A 25,123-nucleotide genomic window follows, 5' to 3' on the forward strand; every position below is an offset into this window, starting at 1 on the left:
AATGTACAGTGTATCAAATTATTTTATGATTATTTTACGAATAAAGTATATTTTTGAAATAAAAAAAATTAAACCAAAAAATGTGTACTGCCTGCAGGATTTCCCTGGGGCAGGCTACTTCGACGTGACCTTCAAGAGTATGAAGCATTGTGAGCAGCTCCTGAAGGTCTTCAAGGAGAAGGAAGGAAGGGGAACCTCTGTTCTCCATCTTGTCAGCAGTCCGTTGTGTGTGCTTCCTGCGCAGAGGAGTCGGGTTGTTACAATTCAAATGTACAACCGTTACGTCCCAGCGGCAGATGTTCTCACCTTCTTGAAGAGGTATGTCCAGGTCGAAGGAGAAATGGTCGATATGGTCGATTCTTTCGGGATCTGGACCAGTAAAAGGCAGGTCAAGGTAACCCTGAGGGTCGATGGTAGCAGGAACATCCTCCATCCACCCTCCAGCTTCGCCATCGGAGTAAGCAGAGGTTACCTGACGTACGCAGGGCAGCCGAAGGTGGGCCGAACCTGCGGGAGGTCAGGCCACATGGCAACCGACTGTAAGGTGACCATATGCCGAAACTGCAAGCAGGAAGGCCACCCGACTAAGGATTGTAAGGAGTCCAAGAACTGTAACCTGTGCGGAGAGGGGGGACACATGTACAAGGCCTGTCCAAGACGAGCAGCTGCCACCTACGCACAGATGGCCGGAGGTGGCAACACGAATACGAGCCGCAGACCGACAAAGACCAGCGAGGCACCAGAAAATAGCACGGAAACGGTGCCTGGAGGCACCCAGAAGGAGGAGCAGGTGGTAGCGGAGCAGACGGCAGACAGCGGGGAGATGCAGCAGCCGATCCAAGCTCCGTCAAGGCAGACGGAGGAATTGGAAGAGGAGGAATCAAAGGAGGCAGAGGACTGGATCACAGTCAAAAACAGGAAAAGGAAACCTCTCGGGGGCCCCAAAGCCACCCAGTGAAGGGGGAAGCGACACCTACAAGTCGAAGACGCAGGCAGTTCTTCCTATGGTGAGGACGTGCGCAAGAAGGGTCGTCATCAGAGGAAGAGACAGAGTGCCGTGGGGAGAAAGGAGGGCAGCACCGTCCAGGAAGGAAAGGACGATCCCTCTGAGGGGACAGGTAAAGGCCTCCCCCTACCCGGTGAGAACCAGGAGGTACCCACCGGCCCACAGCTCCAGGTATCTGGGAGCAGCGGTCCTATGACAGCCCTGCTGTCAGACGGAGAACTGGTCAATGCGAACCATGGGCCGACACAAAGACACCAGAGTGGGGTAATGGCCCCAGCGCGGAGCTGGACAGCTACCTCAGCCCCGGGAAGGTCCAACAGTTTGCCGTCACCACGGGGATGCACACAGCTACCCCAGAGGGGCAAGACCAGCAGCAAATGGACACCGGTAAACCTGCAAACTGTTAAAATGGGGTTTAAAATTGCGAGCAATGTGCGTAGCATCAAATCGGCTATGCGATGCGTTCCAACGCTGGTCTTCCTGGCCAGCGTCAAAGCCGATGTCCTGTTTCAGCAGGAGTGTGGGATACCGCACCTCAGCAGTTACAGGAGGTGGTCAAGCTTGTGGGCCCATGGGCCGTCAGTGTGGTCGGGGGGGCAACGATAACCGCTCCTCAGGCCTCGGGATCCTGTTGCAGGGAGGCAACTTCACCATCTCCGAGGTTAAGGAGGTGGTGGGTGGGTGCCTCCTCATCGCGGATGTTAAATACAGAAACACTCCCATAAGACTAGTCAAAGTGTACGCCCCAGCGGATAAGAGTGAATGGTTGGCCATCCTGCAACAGCTTCCCCTGCTGCTGGCTACGTCCAGGCCGGTCATTCTGGCCGGAGACGTCAACTGCATCATTGATGCAGATGGACGATCCGGCGGGGGGAACAGTAAACTGGACGCTATGTCCAGAGCCCTGATGGAAACGGTCAAAGATGCCAAGCTGCACGACGTCTTCAGCACCCCTGCAGATGAAGCGCAGCGTAGATACACATGGTCACGGGCAGACGGGTCTATCCACTCAAGGATAGATTACCTGTTTGTGTCCCGAACGTTCTCGGTCAGAACCACCGACGTCAAGCCGGTGTTCTTCTCTGACCACTGCCTCCTGCTGGCCGACTGTCACCTACAGGACGAGCAGCGGGCGGGCAAGGGAACGTGGAAACTGAACATTAAGCTGTTGACCCCGGGAAACATCGAGGAGCTCAAGAGGGATTACGCAGGTTGGAGAACCGCGAAGCCCCTCTTTGAGTTTCCAGCAGACTGGTGGGAAACAGTAAAAGGGAACATCAAGAGGTTCTTCATCCTCAAAGGTGTTCAGGAGGCGAGAGAGAGGCGGGGAAAACTGTCCCAACTCCAGAAAAGTATGCAGAACTTGCTCCTGCTGCAGACGATGGGGGTCGATGTCATGGAGGACCTCAAGGAGGTGAAGGGCCAGCAAGCCCTCGCTCTTTGCCTCGGAGGCTTCCAAGATAATCCTCCGGTCCAGGGTCTGCTCGGTAGAGCAGGACGAGATGTGCTCATGTTTCTTCTTCCAGAAGGTGCACAAAGAGAGCTCCGTCCTCAGCAGCCTGAAGGAAGAAGATGACTTGATAACGTCATCTCAGGCTGACATCATGAGGATCAGCAAATCCTTCTATGCCAGCCTGTATGATGCGAAGCCAACCGACAGCACGGCCTCCCAGTCGTTCCTGTCCTCTATCACGGAGGTCCTAGAGGACGGAACACGAGAGAGGCTGGACCAGCCGCTATCTCTGGATGAGCTGACCAGGGCCCTCGAGTCCTTCGAAAAGAATAAAACTGCCGGAAGCGACGGCTTACCGGTCGAGATCTATTCCGCTCTTTGGGACTTGATTGGCCGGGACCTGCTGGAGGTGTATGTCAGTATGCTTCGGGCAGGTACCATGAGTGAATCCATGAGGAAAGGCATCATCACCCTCATCTACAAGCAGAAGGGGGAGAGGGACGAAATTAGAAATTGGAGACCGATCTCACTGTTAAACACAGACAACAAAATCTTGTCAAAGGTCATCGCTAACCGGGTCAGGTCTGCTCTGGGAGCGGTGATCCACCCCGACCAAACCTGTGCTGTGCTGGGCAGGAAGATCTCTGAGAGTCTTCCACTTCTCAGGGATACGGTCGCCTACGTGCAGGACAGGGGAGTGGACACCTGTCTCATCAGCCTGGACCAGGAGAAAGCCTTTGACAGGATATCGCATACATATATAAGGGATGTCCTCTCCAAAATGGGCTTTGGGGAGGGAATCGAAAATTGGATCAGACTGCTCTACACCAACATTGTCAGTGCAGTCTCAATCAATGGGTGGGAATCAGATAGCTTCCCTATAAGATCTGGAGTCAGGCAGGGCTGTCCACTCTCTCCTGCCTTGTTTGTGTGTTGCATAGAGCCATTTGCCGAATCCATCAGGAAGGATGCGAGCCTGAGAGGGGTGACTATTCCTGGCAGCGGGGGCCTACAGGTTAAGGTCTCCCTGTACGTGGATGACGTCGCCATTTTCTGCTCGGATCCGCTGTCCGTGCACAGACTCCTGTGCATCTGCGACCAGTTCGAACGGGCCTCGGGGGCCGAGGTAAACCGAGGCAAGAGCGAGGCCATGCTCTTCGGGAACTGGGCCGACCAATCCTATATCCCCTTCACTGTCAGGACTGACCACCTGAAGGTGCTGGGTATTTGATTCGGGGGTGCTGGGGCGTGCGCCAAGACCTGGGAGGAGCGGATCAGGATGATGAGACAGAAACTAGGCAGATGGGAGCAACGGTTGCTCTCCATCGCGGGAAAATTCCTGGTCATCGGGTGCGAGGTACTCTCAGTATTGTTGTATGTGGCACAGGTCTGGCCTATCCCCAGAACCTGTGCTGCCGCAGTCACCCAGGCCATCTTCCACTTCATGTGGAGATCAAAGATGGACCGGGTCCGAAGAGACATCATGTACAAAGACCAATGCAATGGGGGAAAAAACACTCCCAATACCACCCTCACCCTGATGGCCGCCTTTGTGTGTGGCTGCATCAAGCTGTGCGTGGATCCCCGGTACGCAAACACCAAGTGTCACTACGTACTGAGGTTCTACCTGTCCCCGATGTTGCGAAGGATGGGCCTGGCCTCGCTGCCGCGGAACGCTCCGAGTAGTTGGACCGTTCCGTACCACCTGTCCTTCGTGGAGAAATTTCTGAAGAAAAACACCTTTGACCACAAGTCCATCAGGAAGTGGTCAGCACGTAGCGTCCTTGAGACCCTTCGGGAAAAGGAGAGGGCGGATCCTGTTGAGTGGTTCCCTGAGCAGACTGTCAAAGCAATTTGGCAGAATGTCTCATTGCCAGAACTTTCCAACAAGCACCAAGACATGGCTTGGCTGGTGGTGAGAAGGGCTCTACCTGTGAGATCATTTATGCACGCCCGGACTCTCTGCCGCACCGCACGTTGCCCTCGAAGCGGCTGCGGGGGGGACGAGACTGTCACACACCTCTTTCTGGAATGTGCCTATGCAGAGGAAGTCTGGAGAGGAATGCAGTGGTATTTGTCGAGGTTCGTCCCGAGCAGCGCCGTGACGCGGGACTCCGTGCTCTACGGCCTGTTCCCTGGGACGCACACTGAGACGAACATCAACTGCGCCTGGAGGATCATCAACTCGGTGAAGGACGCTCTCTGGGCGGTCCGAAACGTGTTGATCTCCCAGCTGAAGGAGTTGACCCCGACTGAGTGTTGCAGACTGGCACATTCCAAGGTCCAGGACTACGTGTTGAGGGACGCGCTGAAGCTTGGGGCAGCTGCATCCAAGGTGCGGTGGGGAAAGACCACAGTTTAACATCTGCCTGTCTAAAGAAGATCAGGGGGCCCATGCAGTCGTTTGGGCTCTGCTGACGCCTCAGCTAAATATAGGGACATATGAGTGAAAAAAGCACAGACATGTATATAACAATGATAATTTCTGATCTGTGTATGGAAATATTGACATATGAATGGCATTACCAAATGTACAGACATTCAAATTATTTTATGATTATTTTACGAATAAAGTATATTTTTGAAATAAAAAAAAAGGACGTGTACTGCCTGCAGGATTTCCCTGCGGCAGGCTATTTCAGCGTGACCTTCAGGAGTGTGAAGCATTGTCAGCAGCTCCTGAAGGTCTTCAAGGAGAAGGAAGGGGAACCTCTGTTCTCCATCTTGTCGGCAGTCCCGTTGTGTGTGCTACCTGCGCAGAGGAGTCGGGTTGTAACAATCCAGATGTACAACCCTTACATCCCAGCAGCAGACGTCCTGACCTTCTTGAAGAGATACGTCCAGGTCGAGGGAGAGTGTACCGATGTGGTCGATCCTTTCGGGATCTGGACCAGCAAAAGACAGGTCAGGGTAGCCCTGAGGGTCGACGCCAGTGGGAATATTCTCCACCCACCCTCCAGCTTTGCCATCGGAGGAAGCAGAGGTTACCTGACATACGCAGGGCAGCCGAAGGTGGGCCGAACCTGGGAGAGGTCAGGTCACATGGCAGCGGATTGTAAGGTGACCATCTGCCGAAACTGCAAGCAGGAATGCCACCCGACCAAGGAATGTAAGGAGGCCAAGAACTGTAACCTGTGCGGAGAGGCGGACCACATGTACAAGGCCTGCCCAAGACGAGGAGCCACCACCTACGTACAGATGGCCGGATGTGGCAACACGAGCCGTGGACTGACTAAGACCAGCAAGGTACCACAAAATAGCACGGAAACGGTGTCTGAAGGCACCCAGAAGGAAGGGCAGGCTGTAGCAGAGCAGACAGCGGGGAGATGCAGCAGCCGACCCAAGCTCCTTCAAAACAGACGGAGGAAATGGAAGAGGAGGGATCAAAGGAGGCAGAGGATTGGATTACGGTCAAAAACAGGAAGAGGAAACCTCTCTGGGATCCCAAAGCCACGCAGAGAAGGGGGAAACGACACCTACAAGTCGAGGACACAGTCAGCTCTTCCGATGGTGAGGGCGGACGCAAGAAGGGTCGCCACCAGAGGAAGAGACAGACCGCCGTGGGGAGAAAGGAGGGCAGCAACACCCAAGAAGGGAAAGACGATCCCTCGGTGGGGATGGGTAAAGGCCTCCCCCTACCCGATGAGAACCAAGAGTTACCGACCGGCCCATAGCTCCAGGTAACTGGGAGCAGCGGTCCTGTGACAACTCCGCTGTCAGATGGAGAACTGGACGGTGCGGGCCCTGGGCTCGATACCAGAGCGGGGAAATGGCTCCAGCGTGGAGCCCGGACAGCTACCTCAGTCCTGGGATGGTCCAGCAGTTTGCCGTCACCACGGGGATGCACACAGCTACCCCAGAGGAGCAAGACCAGCAGCAAATGGACACGGTTAACCTTGTAAACTGTTAAAATGGGGTTTAAAATTGCCAGCAATGTGCGTAGCATCAAATCGGCTATGCGATGTGTTTCAACGATGGCCTCCGGCCTGGGTATCCTGTTGCGAGGAAGCAACTTCACCATCTCCGAGGTTAAGGAGGTGGTGGGCGGGCGCCTCCTCGTCGCCGACGTTATGTACAAGAATGCTCCCCTGAGACTGATTAATGTGTACGCCCCGATGGGTAAGAGTGAACAGTTGGCCGTCCTGCAACAGCTTCCCCTGTTGCTGGCTACATCCAGGCTGGTCATTCTGGTCGGAGACATCAACTATATCATTGATGCAGATGGACGATCCGGCGGGGGGGACAGTAAACTGGACGCCACGTCCAGAGCCCTGATGGACATGGTAAAAGATGGCAAGCTGCACGACGTCTTCAGCACCCCTGCAGATGGAGCGCAGCGTAGATACATCTGGTCACGGGCAGACGGGTCTATCCTCTCAAGGATAGATTACCTGTTTGTGTCCTGAACGCTCTTGGTCAGATCCACCGACGTCAAGCCGGTGTTCTTCTCTGACCACTGCCTCCTGCTGGCCGACTGTCACCTACAGGACGAGCAGCGGGCGGGTAAGGGAACATGGAAGCTGAACATTAAGCTGTTGACCCCGGGAAACATTGAGGAGCTCAAGAGGGACTACGCAGGTTGGAGAACCGTGAAGCCCCTCTTTGGATCCCCAGTGGACTGGTGGGAAACAGTAAAAGGGAACATCAAGAGGCTCTTCATCCTCAAAGGTGTTCAGGAGGCGAGAGAGAGGCGGGGAAAACTTTCCCAGCTCCAGGAAAGTATGCAGAACATGCTCCTGCTGCATACGATGGGGATCAATGTCACGGAGGACCTCAAGGAGGTGATGGGCCAGCAAGCCTCGCTCTTTGCCTCGGAGGCTTCCAAGATAATCTTCCAGTCCAGGGTCCGCTCGGTGGAGCAGGACGAGATGTGCTCACGTTTCTTCTTCCAGAAGGTGCACAAAGAGAGCTCTGTGCTCAGCAGCCTGAAGGAAGAAGACGGTTCGATAACGTCATCTGAGGCTGACGTCATGAGGATCAGTAAATCCTTCTATGCCAGTCTGTATGACGTGAAGCCGACCGACAGTGCAGCCTCACAGTCGTTTCTGTCGTATATCGCGGAGGTCTTAGACGACAGAACACGCGGGAGGCTGGACCAGCCACTATCTCTGGATGAGGTGACCAAGGCCCTCGAGTCCTTCGAAAAGAATAAAACACCCCGGAAGCGACGGCTTACCGGTTGAGCTCTATTCCGCTCTGTAGGACTTGATTGGCCAGGACCTGCTGGGGGTGTATGTCAGTATGCTTCAGGCAGGTACCATGAATGAATCCATGAGGAAAGGCATCATCACCCTCATCTACAAGTGGAAGGGGGAGAGGGAGGAACTCAAACATTGGAGACCGAGCACACTGTTGAATGCAGATTACAAAATCCTGTCAAAGGTAATCGCCAACTGGGTCAGGTCTGCTCTGGGGTCGGTGATTCACCCTGACCAAACCTGTGCTGTGCCGGGCAGAAAGATTGCTGAGAGTCTCGCACTCCTCAGGGATACGATCGTCTACGTGCAGGACAGAGGGTTAGACGCCTGCCTGATCAGCCTGGACCAGGAGAAAGCCTTTGACAGGATATCACACAGGTATATGAGAGATGTTCTCTCCAAAATGGGCTTTGGGGAGGGCATCTGCAATTGGATTGGACTGCTCTACACCAACATCGTCAGTGCAGTCTCAATCAATGGTGGGAATCAGATAGCTTCCCAGTCAGATCTGGAGTCAGGCAGGGCTGCCCTCTTTCTCCTGTCTTGTTTGTGTGCTGCATAGAGCCATTTGCCGAGTCCATCAGGAAGGATGCGAGCCTGAGAGGGGTGACTATTCCTGGCGACAGGGGCCTGCAGGTTAAGGCCTCCCTGTACATGGATGACGTCGCCGTTTTCTGCTCGAATCCACTGTCCGTGCGCAGACTCATGTGCATTTGTGACCAGTTCGAACGGGCCTCGGGGGCCAAGGTAAACTGAGGCAAGAGCGAGGCCATGCTCTTCGGGAACTGGGCCGACCAATCCTCGATCCCCTTCACCGTCAGGACCAACCACCTGAAGGTGCTGGGTATTTGGTTTGGGGGGGCTGGGGCGTGCGCCAAGTCATGGGAGGAGCGTATCAGTAAAGTGAGGCAGAAACTGGGCAGATGGAAGCTACGGTCGCTCTCCATCACTGGAAAAAACCTGGTCATCAGGTGTGAGGCACTGCTATTGCTGTTGAACATGGCACAGGTCTGGCCTATTCCCAGAACCTGTGCCGCTGCAGTCACCCAGGCCATCTTCCAGTTTATATGGAGTTCAAAGATGGACCGGGTCCGAAGGGACTCACTTTACAAAGATCTGGGGGAAAAATACACCCAATGCCACCCTCACCCTGATGGCCACCTTTGTGTGTGGCTGCAACAAGCTGTGCGTGGATCCCCGGTACGCAAACACCAAGTGTCACTACGTACTGAGGTTCTACCTGTCCCCGGTGTTGCGAAGGATGGGCCTGGCCTTGCTGCCGTGGAATGCTCCGAGTAGTTGGACCGTTCCGTATCACCTGTCCTTCGTGGAGAAGTTTATGAAGGAAAACACCTTTTGACCACAAGTCCATCAGGAAGTGGTCAGCACGTAGTGTCCTCGAGAACCTTCGGGAAAAGGAGAGGGCGGATCCTGTTGAGTGGTTCCCTGAGCAGACTGTCAAAGCAATTTGGCAGAATGTCTCATCGCCAGAACTTTCCAACAAGCACCAAGACATGGCTTGGCTGGTGGTGAGAAGGGCTCTACCTGTGAGATCATTTATGCACGCCCGGACTGTCTGCCGCACCGCACGCTGCCCTCGAAGCGGCTGTGGGGGGGGAACGAGACTATCACACACCTCCTTCTGGAATGTGTCTATGCAGAGGAAGTCTGGAGAGGAATGCAGTGGTATTTGTCGAGGTTCGTCTCGAGCAGCGCCGTGACGCGGGACTCCGTGCTCTACAGCCTGTTCCCCGGGACGCACACTGAGACGAACATCAACTGCACCTGGAGGATCATCAACCCGGTGAAGGACGCTCTTTGGGTGGTCCGAAACCTGTTGATCTTCCAGCTGAAGGAGTTGACCCCGACTGAGTGTTGCGGACTGGCACATTCCAAGGTCCAGGACTACGTGTTGAGGGACGCGCTGAAGCTTGGGGCAGCTGCCGCCAAGGCGCGGTGGGGAAAGACCACAGTTTAACATTTGTCTGCCTAAAGGAGAACAGGGGGCCCATGCAGTCGTTTGGGCTCTGCTGACACCTCAGCTCAATATATGGATATATGAGCGAGAGATGCACAGACCTGTATATAATAATAATTCTGAGCTGTATATGTAAATGTTGACCTATGTATGGCATTACTTAATGTACAGTCCATCAAATTATTTTATGATTATTTTACGAATAAAGTATATTTTTGAAATTGAAAAAAAATAGTATTAGGGGAGCAGGGAGTGATCCTGCAAATATAGAGAAATGTGTTCCAGCAGCTAACTATGGTACATGAGACTATCCACCTGCAGGAAACACAAAGGGAACCACCACCTGTCAATGAGGAAGGACCTATTAAACCCCGGGTTTCGGTGTACGTGCGGGTTTTTCGAAGACGCTGGAATGAGCTGAGGAGAGACTAAGTCATCATCTACTGCCAATCAATTGGAAGGACGACACATATGGTATCATCTTAATCATTGTATTAAAGCTCTCCCACCAGCACAAACTAACTCGAACACTGAAGTAAGTGGAGCTGAGGCTGAGGAACTTGGACACAGGCAGGGCACACAGGAGGCTAGTACCCCCCTCTCTGATGCTAGGTCTGTATACTCAAACTTGGAGACCATTAATTTGGCAGACCTGGACTGGTAATGCCAGGGTTGCTCAGGCTGGGAGTCAAAGACGTATTAGAAGTGCAGACCTCGCTGCCCAAACATGGGTACGCACCCGTGACAATCACTAGTATCAATGGGCAAACTATACAGTTGTAATGATGGCTAGACAGGACTGTTTCTTGTGTACGAAGGCAATCCCGTCATACTATGTTGTCCCTATGCCTTATACCTCGACCACCTGTACTCAATGGCGTTTGCAGCACTCTAGCCGACCTCTTAATCTGGATGATTCATCAATTTACAGGCAATTTCATTGCCCATTTTGGTGCCTCCTACTTCAGGCCTCTATGTACTATCAGCAGGATGATGTGGGCAGGCAGCAATGCCAACAGTGGTGTGGCTATAGTACCCCGTGGTCCACCAGTAAGACTAATTACACGTTCCCCGTGGCTGCTTTCAGGAAACGGGAAGGGTTGAGTTTTGAATGCTTTGAGCAAAATGGCTCCACACCACTTGGCTACTTTAAGGGTCTTTGAGGGGGGCAATACAATTAAACTCGAGGTGGACACCACATTTGGGGCTGTTTTAAATTCTCAATGCAGCCCACTGGCAGATACGTGGTGGCTGTGTGGTAGGAAAGGAGGATTGCGCCCGACACTGCCCACTGACTGGAGTGGCAGCTGTGCCCGTGTAATGCTTCTACACGAGGTAGTTATATCAGCACACGCGCAGCTTGATGCAATGTCACAATCAGCTTTGTGCTGAACTAAGCGACAGTATGTCCCTGATCCGACAATTCAGATTGTTGGCATAGGACAGCCAAGAGGTATTTCAAATGAGTTTAAGGCCAGCAATGAGATTGCCGCGGAGTGGGAACCTCTCATCCCAGTGATAGGGGTTAGCAAGACTGCTGAATGGATTAATTACATTTATTACAATCAGAGATTATTAATTATACTGATGATACCCTTGTGGCCTTGGGAGAATAATTAGATGCAACTACCAAAGTGACATGGCAAAACAGACAGGCCTTAGATTAGATACTAGCAGAAAAAGGCAGGGTTTGTGTGATGTTTGGCGAACATTGCTGTACCTTTATACCTAACAACACTAGCCCTGGGTGATCTTTTACTAAAGCAATGGAAAAACTAAAGAACCTAAGACGGGAGCTTAAAGATAATGCGGGGTTTGGTCACCAGGCTTTTGATTGGCTAAATAATATCGGTCTTATTGTAGGTGCAGTTTTGCTTGTTGCTGCCTTCATTGTGCTTTATCTTTTATTAAGTCGTTTTTAGTTCATGTCACGACACAGCAACTTGTGGTCATTTCAGCTACCCCTGTTCTTGGAGCTCAAAAACTGCATGAATTCATGTAAAATTCAGTTATCTCACTTTTTAGATTAGAATCAATCTAAATATCATAACATAGTCAGAATGCAGGGGGCTAACACCTTCAACATATTGTCGAGCTAATACCCATTGTTACAGCTAAGCTGAGAATGCAATTTAAAAAAAGGTTTTGTGATTTACATATGAAAGAAGTGAAACTCTCATGGTATTCGAACAGATGAAAGACTCAACAGACAATCAAGGTGTTTTTCAATGTATAATTTCAGTTACATCACACTGTAAATTTTTGCTATAAATTCTGTGCCTTAGATTTGTGCCCTCCACAATCACCTGATAAAGGAGCGGCACTCCGAAAGCTAATGTGCTTCCAATTAAACCTGTTGGACTATAACCTGGTGTGTGATTTTTAACAGAATTACAAAAGTGGTCTCACCAATGTCCAGATGAGTTTATCCTGATGAGCATTATTTGACAATACTAAAAGTGGTCTGACCAATGTTTTGGAGAGTCACAAAGTACATCCTAACTCCTATACTCAATGTACTGACCAATGAGGGTAAGTGTACCAAACGCCTCCTTCACAATCCTATCTACCTGCGACTCTGAAGGAACTGTGAAGCTGCATCCCTCGGTCTCTGCTCAGCAGCACTCTGCAGGGCCCTACCATTAACTATATAAGCGCTGCCCTGTTTGCCCTCTCCAGTTTCCTTCCATTTGCCCACAAGCCTGTATCTTGACTTTGCTCTGAGCAATGTGTACAATCGCTACTTCACAACGGTTAGCAACCTCCGCCTCTAGGCACTTTCACTATCTTTTCCCTTCATTCTTATTCCCTTTTGTTCATAACATCAAAAACACCATTTTCCTTCGCCTTTCAGTCCTCAACAAGTTAGGTCAGACTCAAGGTCATACCTTTAAGTCTTTGACTCTCTTCGCAAGACTTCACCTAATACACGCAATTTGGACTACATTACTTATGCTGCTGTTAGACACCCCGCGCTTGCGCAGTTCAGCCCATCAGCGGGTTGGGCTATCCGCGATGCCTCATGGGAGTTGTAGTTCTGACGTGCGTTCGCGCTCTGCAGCAACTGGTGGCCAACGGCCAGGAGTTCGAATTGGAGCGCGCGAGAGCCCACGAACAACGGTCACGTGGTGCGGCTTGTGTTGTTGGAGTGCATCTGTAAATACCGGTGGGAATACACTCCCTCAATCAACATCCTCCTCATTATATAAACTACCCCGATCCTGTCCATCAATTACTTCCAGTGACGGCTCTCCCACAGTTAAATCTGGCCTTTACTGCCCTACCCCCATTGGAAAGTTACAGAGATAGCGGCTGGAATCCTTCTGCCTATCAACTATTCACACCGGGATTCCCAGTTTAGAGAGCGGCAACATCCGGGCTGTTCACACTGTGGGGAGGTTACAGCTTCTCCCCACGTCTGCAGGAGTTCCCGCTGGGTGCTCTGGTTTCCTCCCACAGTCTGAAGGTCTGCAGTTTAGGTCGACTGGCCTTGCTGAATTGCCCCTAGACTTCAGGGATGCAGGAATAGGGTGGGTGGGAGGGAGGGATGGATAGTGCAGAGATGATGGGCTGAATGGCCTCAATCTGCACTGTTGGGGATTCTCTGATTCGTTGTGAGATGCAGAATTTGATATGAGTAGCAGTAGTATGAAGGATCATCAGTTGAATAGCAATGTTAAGTGCATAAACACTATTATCTCAAGGAAGCTTAATGAGGAAAGGCTGAGAGACTTGGGTCTGGTCTCTTTGGAAAGAAGGAAGCTAAGAGGGGATTTGACAGAGACATACAACATAATCAGAGGATTAGATAGGTTAGTCAGTGAAAGTCTTTTTCATAGGATGATGACATCCGCTTGTACGAGAGGGCATAACTACAAATTGAGGGATGATAGGTTTAATTAAGCTGTCAGAAGCATGTTCTTTACGCAGAGAGTGGTTAAGGGTGTTGATGCCCTACACGCCAATGCAGTTAGCTCAGCCATTTTAGGGAGATTTAAACAATCCTTGGATAAGCCCATGGATGATGATGGGATAGTGTAGGGGAATGAGCTTAGAATAGTTCACAGGTCGGCGCAATATTGAGGGCCAAAGGGTGTTTTGATGATAAATAGATGAAGTCTTTTCTCTGGGATAGGGGAGTCCAGAAGTAGAGGGCATAGGTTTAGGGTGTGGGATGAAAGATGCAAAAGGGACCTAAGGGGTAATGTTTTCACACAGAGGGTAGTGCACATATGGAATGAGTTGCCAGAGGAAGGCTTGTTGGTGGAGGCTTGTACAATTGCAACATTTAAAAGACATCTGGATGGTTAGATGAAGAGGAAGGGTTTAGAGTGATATAGGCCAAGTGCTGGCAAATAGGACTAGATTAGGTTGGAACGTCTGGTCGGCCTGGATGAGTTGAACCGAAGGGTCTGTTTCATGCTGCACTGTTCTATGAAAGAGCACATTCATCCTTCATAAAACCACAGTGTAGGATCTCAGCAATCCTCTCACATTTGCTAACTACTGTTAAACACAAAAGGAGCACAAATAATAGTTCCTAAGGGTCACTGGAGCAAATGTTTGAAATTGAAGCCTTTTTTGAGATGCTGTCCTCAGTTTTTCTCACAGCCTGCAGAAGAAATCACAACTGGCACCACCTGAACCATTGAAGTAATATACTAGCCACCATTCACACATCTTGAAGTTCGCAGCAACTTCCATCTGGTCAGAAAGGTCAGCTATTTTTGTAGGGACAGTTTGCAATTGTCTGCAATTGAACAAAAACATACTGTTTTTATAATTAAAACTTGATCGCAGTGCTAGTGTGGAGTAAGGGTGAATGGCATAGCTGTTGGTGACTGCAGGTTAAAGTGCTCTCTGGTTCATTGAATGTGATTTTTTACACCATTTATTTGTTCTTGGTGTTTTCCTCTCCCCTGTATTTTGGATTTCATGACAATACCTCCTCCATTTCTGTAAGCCAAATACAGGAATATCCAAACATTGCCCAAACCCATAGCAGAACTCATCACAGAGTAAGTAGTCAGTCTTCAAGGACCAGTTACCTCATACCATATTCTCGTCACATTCACTGGTGGCAGCCTGGCAAAAAAAAAGGAAGTGGCTGATTTTAAAAAACAGAAATTGATGGAGAAACTGAGCAAGTCTTGGCAGTGTGTATGGAGAGAAAACAAAACTAATGTTTCAAGTCCAGTGGAAAGTGACCCGACCAAGCCCAAAGAGAAAGAAAGTTAGACAAAGGAATGATTGATAGTATAACAGAAGAGAAAAAAGCTGATGATGGGGACCATAAGTAAGTGAAAATTGACTGACTCAGTTAAAAGCAGCCCAGGTCATGACTGGGCCTGGAGTAGGTCAAGGACATTGTTAGCTCAGTTGGCCAGGTGGTGTAAACCAATGCAAACTGCATGAATTCAATCCCTGGACTTTGAGGTTACAATAAAGAACTCTTTCTCAACCATTCAAACGTGGTGACCCTCAGTTTTAACCACTACTATTCATCGCTCTCTAATGAGAGAGCAATCCTATCGTCTGGTAGGACAATGGTGACATGACCTGGCAAAGGTGCTCAGTCCCTAAAATTGAACTCAATATTGAAGGCTGAGGGGTCCCCAAGCAGAAAACAAGATGTTGTTTTTCCAGCTTCCACTTAGCCTTGCTGGAACTTAGCTCTGCAGCAAGCCAGAGATGGAGATGTTGGCCAGGGAACACAGTAGTGTGTTGAAGTGGCAGTGAACCGGAAGCTCAGGGTCATTTTACAGAATGCAAATATTGCACAAAGTAGTGACCCACTCTGCAACTTACCTCCCCCAGTGTTGAGACCACATTGTGACCAGTGAATACAGTAGACCAAATTGAAAGAAGTGTGGGAAATGGGTCAAAACAAAGCTATGTGCTCTGCTAACTCCAGTGGCTGGGAATCCTCAGTTCAGGAAAAGTGTGGACCTTTGAGTGACCCTGCATCAAGGTGACATCATCAGAACTCATGCATCAGATGAAAAAACTGAAAGAATGGGATGGAGACCTTACAGGAAACAGGGTGAGGGTGTATAGTGTCAAAATGTGGTGCTGGAAAAGCACAGCTGGTCAGGCAGCATCCAAGATGCAAGAGAGTCAATGTTTCAAGTGTAAGCTCTTCACCAGGAATGTGGGGTGGGGAGGCACAGTGGGGCAACAGTGGTAGGTGGGAAGGGAGCTTTGAATGTGATAGTGGGGGATCATGCACCTCCACATACCATCTACTGTGTTCGTTGCTCCCGATGTGGTCACCTCTACATTGGCAAGACAGGACGCCAACTTGCAGTACATTTCAGAGAATCTCTGTGACACACGGACTAAACAACGACACCAACCTGTGGCTGAACATTTCAACTCCCCCTCCACCAAGGACATGCAAGTCCTGGGCCTGCTTCACCATCAGATTCTAGCCACCAGACACCTGAAAGAAGAACACCTCATCTTCTACCTTGGATCCTCCAACCACATGGGATTAGTGTCAATTTCAACAGTTTCCTCATCTCCTCTCCCCTCCCCTCTCCTCTCTCCTACCTTACCCCAGATCCAACCCTCCAATTCAGCAACACCCTCTTGAACTGTCCATCTTCCAACCTATCCACTCTGACCCATCACCATCAACCCCACCTCCATCTACCTATCACATTCTAAGATACCTTCCCCTCAGCTCCACCACCCTCCCAGGTAAAATGACATCTGACAACTGGTCAGCGTTCAAGAATGTGATGACGAGAGCTCAGAGATATTTTCTTCCTGTTAGAGTGAAGGGTAAGGCTGGTAAGATTAGAAACAATGGATGAATAAAAATATTGAGGTGCTCATTAAGAAAAAAAATCTTATTTCAGATATGGACAATTTGTTTCAATTGAATCTCAAAATCAATATAAAAAGAGTGTAGGGACATTCTTGAGAGAAATCAGGAAGGCAAAGACAGGATGCGAAGTAGCATTGGCAGGTAAAAGTTAAGGATAATCTAAAGAGATTCTACAAATGCATTAACAGCAAGAGGGTAACTAGAGAGAACATAGCACTCAGTATAGCAAGGCAACAGTGCAGTTCCATGATGTCACCACAACATGCTTAGTTACAGATTCCTTCATGGAATGTGGGCATAAGTGTCAAGACCAACAATTGTTCTTCATCCCTCAACACCCTTGAAGTGGATTCCTGGCTAGAAAATTATACAGTCTGGTTATGAACTAGGCAGTTACATTGTTGTAAATCTGGAGTCATATATAAGACAGACTCAGTAAAACAACAACAGATTACCTTCCCTGAAGAAAGTTAGTGAGTCAGACATATTTATGTAACAAAGGTCACCAAGTGTAACTTGGTAAATGAGATCTATAAAGTTAAAAATCTCAACACCAGGTTTGAGATCTATCAATTGATCTTATCTAACAGGAGGATTTATATTACTAAGTGATAATGACATCAGACATCTCCCCTTAAATTACTCCCCTTTGTTTACTTCCTCTAGTTTAAAGAGAATTTACTGTACTTATTTCCTTAAGTATTGAAAGTCTTGAACTAAAAGATCAGATTTTACTTTACATAATGAACAGTATAAATCTCACCAGATTTTATTTACCAAGGCCACTGCTCATCTCACACTTGCTCCATTTCCCATTTCATGAACTAATGCTTTCCCTGTGGTATTCAGTTTAAATGTTTTAAAAACATACCCACATTATACAGTTTTTAAATCCCTAGTCAGCTGAGGTTGAAGATCGAGAAATAAAAAGGATCAAGCATGGTAGGTAAAACAAAAGCATCTCCTTCACCTCTCACCAAACTCAGTGTTTCTACTGAGTATTCCATTCCATTAACTTGCCTCATTTATTCTATTGGGTTTCAAATCAATCTTTTATTAAGCGGATATGAACACCAATTAAGTCAGAGTCATACAGCATGGAAACAAACTCTTTGTTCCCAACCAGTCTATTACTTAATTGGCTATTCTCAGTTGCTGTGCAGCAGCGGTCTTAATTTGGTTGACTCACCCTGCCATGATTGAATGGAAGAGCAGATTCAGTGGGCTGAATGGCATAATTCTGCTAATATATCTCATAGTCTTATCGCCTTCTCCAAGAGATTTCAGACTTAAAAATGGTAACTTTGAGTGCCAATACTTTGCGCCACTGCATCAGTCAGTGGCAAACAGTACTCATTCATATTGAGTTACTTTCAAAAGTTATTGAAATATGATGTCTCGGAATCCTTGCTGCTTCTCCTTGTTTCATCTTCTGGATACCCTTCCAGCCTGCCACAGGAGTTGATCTCTGGGCTATGAAGATTTTTGAAAGGAGGTCACTCACTCTGAGGAAACAGCATGTTAGCCACCAGCTGCAGAAAAAGTGAGAGAGAGAGAGAGAGAGAGGAACACTTAGATTAATGATGCAGATTAGAAAATTCAAAGTAAAATCATTCTAAGCGGATTCATGGGACATTCACAATTGGGGATAAGTGAGTGTACTGTTGGAATTCAGTGTGGGAGGTGTAGTATTAAAGGATTCAATAGTCCTGACTAAATTACCTCGAGAACAAAAACATGTCTTAGGGAGCTACTACAAGATCTAAGTGGAACTCTGTTTTGATCCTGTTAATTGCACGATTTGGCAGTAGTGTAAACTGCACACTCAACCCAGTGGGGTTTATCAGGATAGGGTATGCACAGTCAGGGAATTGTCGATAAAACCAGGGGAGATGAGTGACAGTTATGAAGTGCAATAAGTCATTGTATGGCACTCAGCGGTATTTGCCCGACATAAACATGTCTGTGGGAGAATGGCCAAGAGTGTGTTTATACAGGGTCCAGATCCCAAACAATATGATGTTCCGAAACAGTCACAAGAAGAGGTAGGGAAGCTGATACAGAGTTTGCTGCAACAAGGGATAGCGAGACCTGTAGCTACCACTAACAACTCACCTATTTGGCCAGTTACTAAGCCAGACAGTTGCTTGAAAATAGCAATTGACAACCGAGCATTGAACAAGGCCGCCCCATTTACAGACCCCACCATAGCAACTAACCCAGAGATCGTAATCAAGTAAAATGAGGATGTACAGTGGGTGCCACCTTTTTGGTGTGCCAATGTAAATCTGCATTTCCTTTCCAAGATCAGCAATATCCGTGCACCACCCTGCTACAGTGATTTCCTAATTCCCTGTCCATATTTCAACAATGTCTAAGGGAAGGGTTAAAAGAATTTTCGAAACCTTAATGTCTACTGCAGTATGTAGACAACTTGCTTCTACAAACCAGAACTAAAGAGGAACATTATCAGCTGCTAACTGAATTACTGTAATTGTGGCATGAGTTGGGTCTGAAAGTGAACCCTAAGAAAGCACAGGTATGAAGCAGGACATTACTTATCTGGGAATGATTCTGTCATCGGGGAAAAGAGAACTGGACAAATGAAGGGTCAAGGCGATCAGCAGATTCCCTGTTCTGTGGGATGTCGAAGGGTTGAGATACTTCCCAGACTTAGTCGGGTCTTGCAGAGACCACACATTGACCACTAAAGCAGCCCCACTGGTGGAGTTTTAGGTTAGATTTTTTTCAGATTAGGTTCCCTACAGTGTGGAAAAAGGCCCTTCGGCCCAACAAGTCCACACCGACCCTCCAAGGATTAACCCACCCAGTCCCATTTCCCTCTGGCTATTGCAACGAACACTATGGGCAATTTAGCATGGCCAATTCACCTGACCCGTACATCTTTGGACCTGTGGGAGGAAACTGGAGCATCCGGAGGAAACCACGCAGACACAGGGATAGTGTGCAAACTCCACACGGTCGCCCGAGGCTGGAATCAACCTGGGACCGTGGTGCTGTGAGGCAGCAGTGCTAACCACTGAGCCACCGTGCCACCCATTATTATTAAAAAAGAATGTGGCATGCGAGTGGAAAATGAAACATAGACAAGCCATTGCAGCTCTAAAGCAAGCACTAGCTGCCATGTCTGTTCTGAAAACCCCAAATCCAACTGAGCTGTTTTCATTGGAGGTAGGCACCATCTTCTCGAAATTTCTGTTACAGGAGATGCATGTGAAATTAAGATCAGTAGCATACACCTTACACGTGCTGTCACCAGTAGAGCAGGGCTGCACAGTATGTGGAAAACATTTGCTAGCTGTTTCTGGACAGTGCAGCATTTCACCTACATAGTATGACTAAACCTAGTTACAATTAATAACAGAGCATACCTCAGCACAGCGACTATTAGAACAGAAGGATTAAAGATGGTTCAGTTAGCTGAAATGGAATTGCTAGGTGGACACTGTTGCTACAGGGAAGGAATACCACCTGTGAAAGAAGTAAAAACCATCACCATATTAGGAGAAAATGTCATATACCAGGGCTGAAACTTGAGTGGTAATTGACGGCAGTAAATGATCCCAAGGGCCCATATGTATCACAACAATTGGGAGGGGGTAAGATGGGGCTTGAAAGCATAGAGGCATAAGAGATAATTCATCAATGGACCAAGCACACTAAAATAATTAGAACTCTTCCTGATAAAGCGAAGGAGTGGTTGTGGAACAAGTTCTGGAATTGGAGAGTCAATATTCAAATATATCTATGGATCAGAATTCTGTTACGTGTTACTGTAGTAGCGATTTTGTGTGCATTAATAATTGTCATACTCAATATATGTTAGCTTAGGAGGTGGACAAATGAAATTGTACGAGAATGGAGGTTGAGGCTGTAATGAAACAGAAAGAATATTATGAAAACACTGTGAATTAAGTTATATACACAATATTTTTTCAGATACCAAAAGTGGAATGTAGTGGACAGTGAAGACGGTTACCACAGATTACAACAGGATCTGGACCAGATGAGCCAATGGGCTGAGAAGTGGCAGGTGGAGTTTAATTTAGATTAAATACAGGGTGCTGCATTTTGGGAAAGCAAATCTTAGCAGGACTTATACACTTAATGGTGAGGTGTGAGGGAGTGTTACTGAACAAAGAGACCTTGGAGTGCAGGTTCATATCTCCTTGAAAGTAGAGTCTCAATATTGCGTACAATTCTGCTCTCCTTCCTATCGGAAGGATGTTGTGAAACTTGAAAGGGTTCCGAAAAGATTTACAAGGATGTTGCCAGGTTTGGAGGATCTGAGCTACAGGGAGAGGCTGAACAGGCTGGGGCTGTTTTCCCTGGAGTGTCGGAGGCTGAGGGGTGATCTTACAGAGGTTTCTCAAATCAAGGGGCGCATGGCTAGGGTAAATAGAGCAAGTCTTTCCCTGGGGTGGAGGATTCCAGAACTAGAGGACATAGGCTTAAGGTTAGAGGGAAAAGATATAACAGAGACTTAATGGGCAACATTTTCAGGCAGAGGGTGGTATGTATATGAAATGAGCTGCCAGAGGAAGTGGTGGAGGCTAGTACAATTGCAACATTTAAAAGACATCTGGATGGGTGTATGAATAGGAAGTGTTTGGAGAGATATGGGCTGAGTGCTGGCAGGTGGGACTAGTTTGGGTTGGGATATCTGGTCAGCATGGATGAGTTGGACTGAAGGGTCTGTTTCTGGGCTGTACATCTCTACGACTCTATGACTCGTTTTTTGCATGTTTGTTTTATATATATACCTTGAATGTAAGTTTGCTCGCTGAGCTGGAAGGTTCATTTTCAGATGTTTTGTCACCATACTAGGTAACATCATCAGTGAACCTCCGGTGAAGCACTGGTGTTATGGCCCACTTTCTATTTATGTGTTTGGGTTTCCTTGGGGGTGATGTCATACAGTCATAGAGATGTACAGCACGGAAACAGACCCTTTTGTCCAACTCGTCCATGTTGACCAGATATCCCAACCTAATCTAGTACCATTTCCCAGCACTTGGCCCATATCCCTCTAAACCCGTCCTATTCATATACCCATCCTGTTCTTTTCTGAGAGGTTGCTAGGTGGAATCCAAATCAACGTGTTTGTTGACAGTTTCAGTTGGAATGCCATGCTTCTAGGAATTTTCGTGCATGATTCTGTTTTGCTTGCCTTAGAATGGATGTGTAGTTCCAGTCAAGTGGTATCCTTCCTCATCTGTATGTAAGGATACTAATGATAGTGGATGTGGCTAGTTGATGTTCATGTATCCTGGATGCTAGTTTTCTGCCTGTTTGTCCAATGTAGTGTTTGTTACAGTCCTTGCAAGATATTTTGTAAATGACATTAGTTTTGCTTGTTGTCTGTTTAGGGTCTGTCAAGTTCATTAGCTGCTGCTTTACTGTGTTGGTGGGCTTTTGGCTATCATGATGCTAAGAGGTCTGAGTAGTCTGGCAGTCATTTCTCAGTTGTCTTTGATGTGGGGGAGAGTGGCTAGAGTTTCTGGATGCATTGTGTCCACTTGTTTGGATTTGTTGCTGAGAAATAAACAGACTGTGTTCATTGGGTAGGCGAAAGTGAGGACTGCAGATGCTGGAGATCAGAGTCTAGATTAGAGTGGTGCTGGAAAAGAACAGCAGGTCAGGCAGCATCTGAGGAGCAGGAAAATCAACGTTTCGGGGCTGATGAAGGGTTTTTGCCTGAAACGTTGATTTTCCTGCTCCTCAGATGTTGCCTGACCGGCTGTGTTTTTCCAGCACCATTCTAATCTAGACTGTGTTCATTGAATACCAGTTCTTTTTGAATGCATTGCATAGGTGATTTTCCTCTCCTCTGCATAATTCCCCTGTGCTGCAGTGCTGCAGTTCAGTCTTTGGTCTGTATGTGTTGTTTTCCTGTAGACACTGTTTCGAAGTTCCCCATTGACTTTCGCTCTACTGTGACATCTAGGAATGGCAGTTTGTTGTGGTTTTCTTCCTCTTTTGTGAATTTCATGCCTGTAGGGATGTTATTGATAGACTTAAAGGTTTCCTCTAATTTGTTTTGTTTAGTGATGACAAAGGTGTCATCCACGTAGCGGACCCCAGGTTTGGGTTGGATTGTTGGTGGAGTTGTTTGTTCGAGTCTTTGCCTTACTGCTTCTGGTAAGAATGCTGATCTCGGAGATCCCACGAGTGTTCTGTTGGTTTGTCTGTTGGGTTTGTCATTGAAAGTGAAGTGGGTGATAAAGTTGGTGCTGTCTGGTGTATGTGTCTTTGGTTCTTCTAATAGTATAGTCAGTATTTCTTTGGCCTGGTTAATGTTGATGGTGTGAACAGGGCTGTTACATCAAAGGAGACCATGACTTCATCCTCTTCTATCTTGGTATCTTAGAGGGTGTTCAGGAATTCTTGAGTGGAATGAATGGAATGGTGTGATTCTTCTACTATCTGTTTTAGACTTTGGTGTAGTTTCATGGCTAATCTGTACATTGATGTTACAGGTAGCGACACTATCGGTCTGAGGGGAGCTCCTGGTTTATGAATTTTGGGTATTCTGTAGAAACGTGGTGTGTTGGATATATATACTTTTTTTTTCGTGCCCTTTATGTGTTCTTTTCTCTATTTTACTAAAATGATGTAACACAGCACATATGACACATTCAGTGTGAGACACTGACAATTCCTGGAGTGGTCGACAGAAGATGATCCTAAGAGAAGTATCTTTGGGTCAAGGTAGAGGGGGATATTAGCCAGCGGCTGCAGGAAAAGAGAGTGAAAGAGAGGGATACAAGCTACCAAAATGCTGCAGAAAAATATTGAATGCAAAATTGTTGACACATAGGAAGAAGTGGCTTTTGAACTAAAATGGCCAGTGTCCAAATACTGGTGTGAGCTGCTTGAAACCAGTTTATATCAAGTTTCTTGGAAAGATGAAGTAATATCAAAGGAAGATGAAGTAATGCCAAACCCTTATTTGGACAAGCTGCCCAAGTTGGTGGGCCAGAGCCAATAAGGTAAAGCAAATGAGCCTGAGCCAATGGCGCAGAGGCAGACATTTAGAAAGGAAAGGAATAAGAAGATGACTCTTGGACATGGAGCCAGTGGAAAATCCAGAATCTGACCATCGCAGAAGTGAACCCTACTTCAAGAATACAGTGACAACATTGAGAGAGAGGCAGGGAAAGAAGCACCTGGCCAGCGTCAGCCCTTGTCATCATTAGCAGCTATCCTGCTTGGGTATTAGCTTTTATATTTTGTGACTACTCAGGGAGTATCAGAGGTCCCTAGTTGTGTGCACAAATATGTTCTAACTTTTGGTTTATGCCAACAAATGTATAAACTACACACGTGTTGTGTAACAACATTAATAAAGTGTCTTGTGAGTTATGAGAGAATTGACTCTTGTCCTCTCTGTACAAGCCAATAACCGGAACTGGCGATCACCAGGCTCCAATAAGCAGCAGAGGACTCATACACACCATCCACACAGCTCAGATACACACTGCTCAGTGAGACCAACAAGGAGAGGCAGTGACTTATGGCCTAATGAGTCACACATCACAAATGAGCAAGGAGGGTGTTGGACAGAAGGACAGTAGTGGAGAGCCCCTTTTGGAAGGTCTCGACCTTTCTAGGCTCTGCTCAGTCACTGTAAATGCAGAAACCCATGTGAAGTTCTGACTACTTTTCTGGCCATATTACACACCAGAGAGAGATTGAAACAGTTCACCCCTGAAATGATTGGTGTGATGTCTCAGTCCCTAACACTGATGGATGGAGAGTTAATCTGCATGGAACATTGAAGACAACAGGTAACTGACGGTACAAAAATAAATTGCTGGAAAAGCTCAGCAGCTCCAGTAGTGCCTGGGAAGAGAAATCAGAGTTAATGTTTTGGGTCTGGTGACCCTTCCTCAGAACAAATGGGAATGAAGAAAATGCCGTTTTTTAATGTAGAAGTTAGGGTGGTAGGAGAGGGTAAGGAGTAAACGAAAGGTAGGGCTAGAGCCCAAGGAGAGAGAATAACAGTTGGATAGACAAAGGAGTGGACAATGATTTGGCTCGGAGGATGAATAACTGTTTTTGGAGACCGTTAATGACTAATAATGGCTGATGTGTAATAGCAGACTTCGTGATAACAAGGCCTGATATGTGTGGTTGAGGGTTATTGAACTTGATATTGAGTTCAGAAAGTTGCAGGGTCCAAAATCAGAAAATAAGGTATTGTTCTTCCAGCTTACACCGAACTTTGCTGGACCATTGCAGCAAGTCTGAGACAAAGATATTGGCTAGGGACAAGATTGTATGTCAAAGTGGCAAGCAACTGGAAGCTCAGGGTCATGTTTGCAGGGATAATGTAGACATTCTGCCAAGTATTCACCCAGTCTACACTTCGTTTCCCAATGTAGTAGAGACAATTTTGTGAGCAGCGGATGCAGTAGACTAGATTGTGAGAGGTGCAGGTAAAGTGCTACTTCACCTGGAAGGTATGTTTGGGCCTTTGGATACTGAGGAGGGAGGAGGTAAATGGGCAGGTGTTACACCTTTGGCAGTTGCAGGGAAAGGGGCCATGGGGCTGTGGGAGGGTGTTGGGAGTGAAGGAAGAGCGGACCAGGGTATCCTGGAGGAAATGGTCTCTGCGGAAGGTGGCCAAGAG

General features: G+C 47.8%; 1 protein-coding gene across 1 annotated transcript in view; it reads left to right on the forward strand.

Moving 5' to 3' along the window:
• The first annotated feature begins 637 nt into the window (after positions 1–637).
• The window catches only part of LOC132820054 (sodium- and chloride-dependent neutral and basic amino acid transporter B(0+)-like), a 129,297-nt gene continuing 104,811 nt past the window's right edge, over positions 638–25,123 (forward strand). The window contains exons 1-2 of the mRNA XM_060831973.1: positions 638–793; positions 5,220–5,363. Coding sequence (XP_060687956.1) covers positions 638–793; positions 5,220–5,363 — 300 coding nt within the window. The remainder of the gene's footprint in view (positions 794–5,219; positions 5,364–25,123) is intronic.

The sequence above is a fragment of the Hemiscyllium ocellatum genome, chromosome 11, assembly GCF_020745735.1.
Source record: "Hemiscyllium ocellatum isolate sHemOce1 chromosome 11, sHemOce1.pat.X.cur, whole genome shotgun sequence".
In the NCBI taxonomy this organism is placed as follows: Eukaryota; Metazoa; Chordata; class Chondrichthyes; order Orectolobiformes; family Hemiscylliidae; genus Hemiscyllium; species Hemiscyllium ocellatum.